The 773-nt window shown below is 45.0% G+C and overlaps 1 protein-coding gene across 1 annotated transcript in view; it reads left to right on the top strand.

Moving 5' to 3' along the window:
• Positions 1-773, top strand: part of T265_08193 (hypothetical protein) — a gene marked incomplete at both ends in the record, with an annotated part of 36,149 nt that overhangs the window by 8,595 nt on the left and 26,781 nt on the right. The window contains one exon of the mRNA XM_009173922.1: positions 274-483. Within this exon, the coding sequence (XP_009172186.1) occupies positions 274-483 (210 nt within the window). The remainder of the gene's footprint in view (positions 1-273; positions 484-773) is intronic.

The following is a 773-nucleotide window of genomic DNA, read 5'->3' as shown; positions in this document are numbered from 1 at the left end:
ATGTCGCACCAATGCAGCCTCATGTTTCGGTTGGTACGATGCCATCCATAATGCCATTCAAAGGTAACTCGCGTTCACTGCATTGTAATTCAGATTACTTAAATTAAGATGAAGGCTTAAGAAGTGGATTGCACGCCTGATTATGCCTTTTTTGGTTACTTTGCATATGCCACCGATTCCTAACTGAGATCTCGTTTTAGTTTTTTCGCTCGAAATTTAATGAATTTGAAATCCTTAATTCGTCCTTCTCACTTGTCCTTTGCTACTTACTAGGTCACCGTGTTGGAATCAGAGGTCAGCCAGTTAACAACCGAAAAGGAGCGTCTTTCGACGGAGCTGAAGCAATCTCTGGAACAAATGATTGAATTGAAGGAACAGGTGGACGCTGCTTTGGGCGCTGACCAAATGGTGGGCCAGTTGACGCAAAGAAACTTGGAACTCGAGGAAAAATTGGATAGGCTTACGGAGGAACGCAATGATCTCGTGAGTGATCCGCTCTTTTGTGCGGATCACTAGCATAGGTTGCATCCCGTATCCGTTAACTTTTGTCATTAAGATTGCTTCGTTAAGGGGTCATTGGAATTCTTGTAGGCCACCAATTCAGTTAAAGTAGCCCTTCAGGAAGTGCTGCTTAGACTTCTCTAATGCCTCTAGGCCTTTAATGCCTGTGGGGTCGAAGTGCTCCCTGGGCCCCCGCTCACAGGCATCGAGTACGCAGACGACATATCTCTTCTAGGATCTGACCCAGTGGCAATGCAAACAATACTAAATAA

Source organism: Opisthorchis viverrini (assembly GCF_000715545.1).
Source record: "Opisthorchis viverrini unplaced genomic scaffold opera_v5_206, whole genome shotgun sequence".
Taxonomy (NCBI): domain Eukaryota; kingdom Metazoa; phylum Platyhelminthes; class Trematoda; order Opisthorchiida; family Opisthorchiidae; genus Opisthorchis; species Opisthorchis viverrini.
Note: the sequence above shows the minus strand (reverse complement) of the source record. Positions and strands in the feature narration are given on the sequence as shown.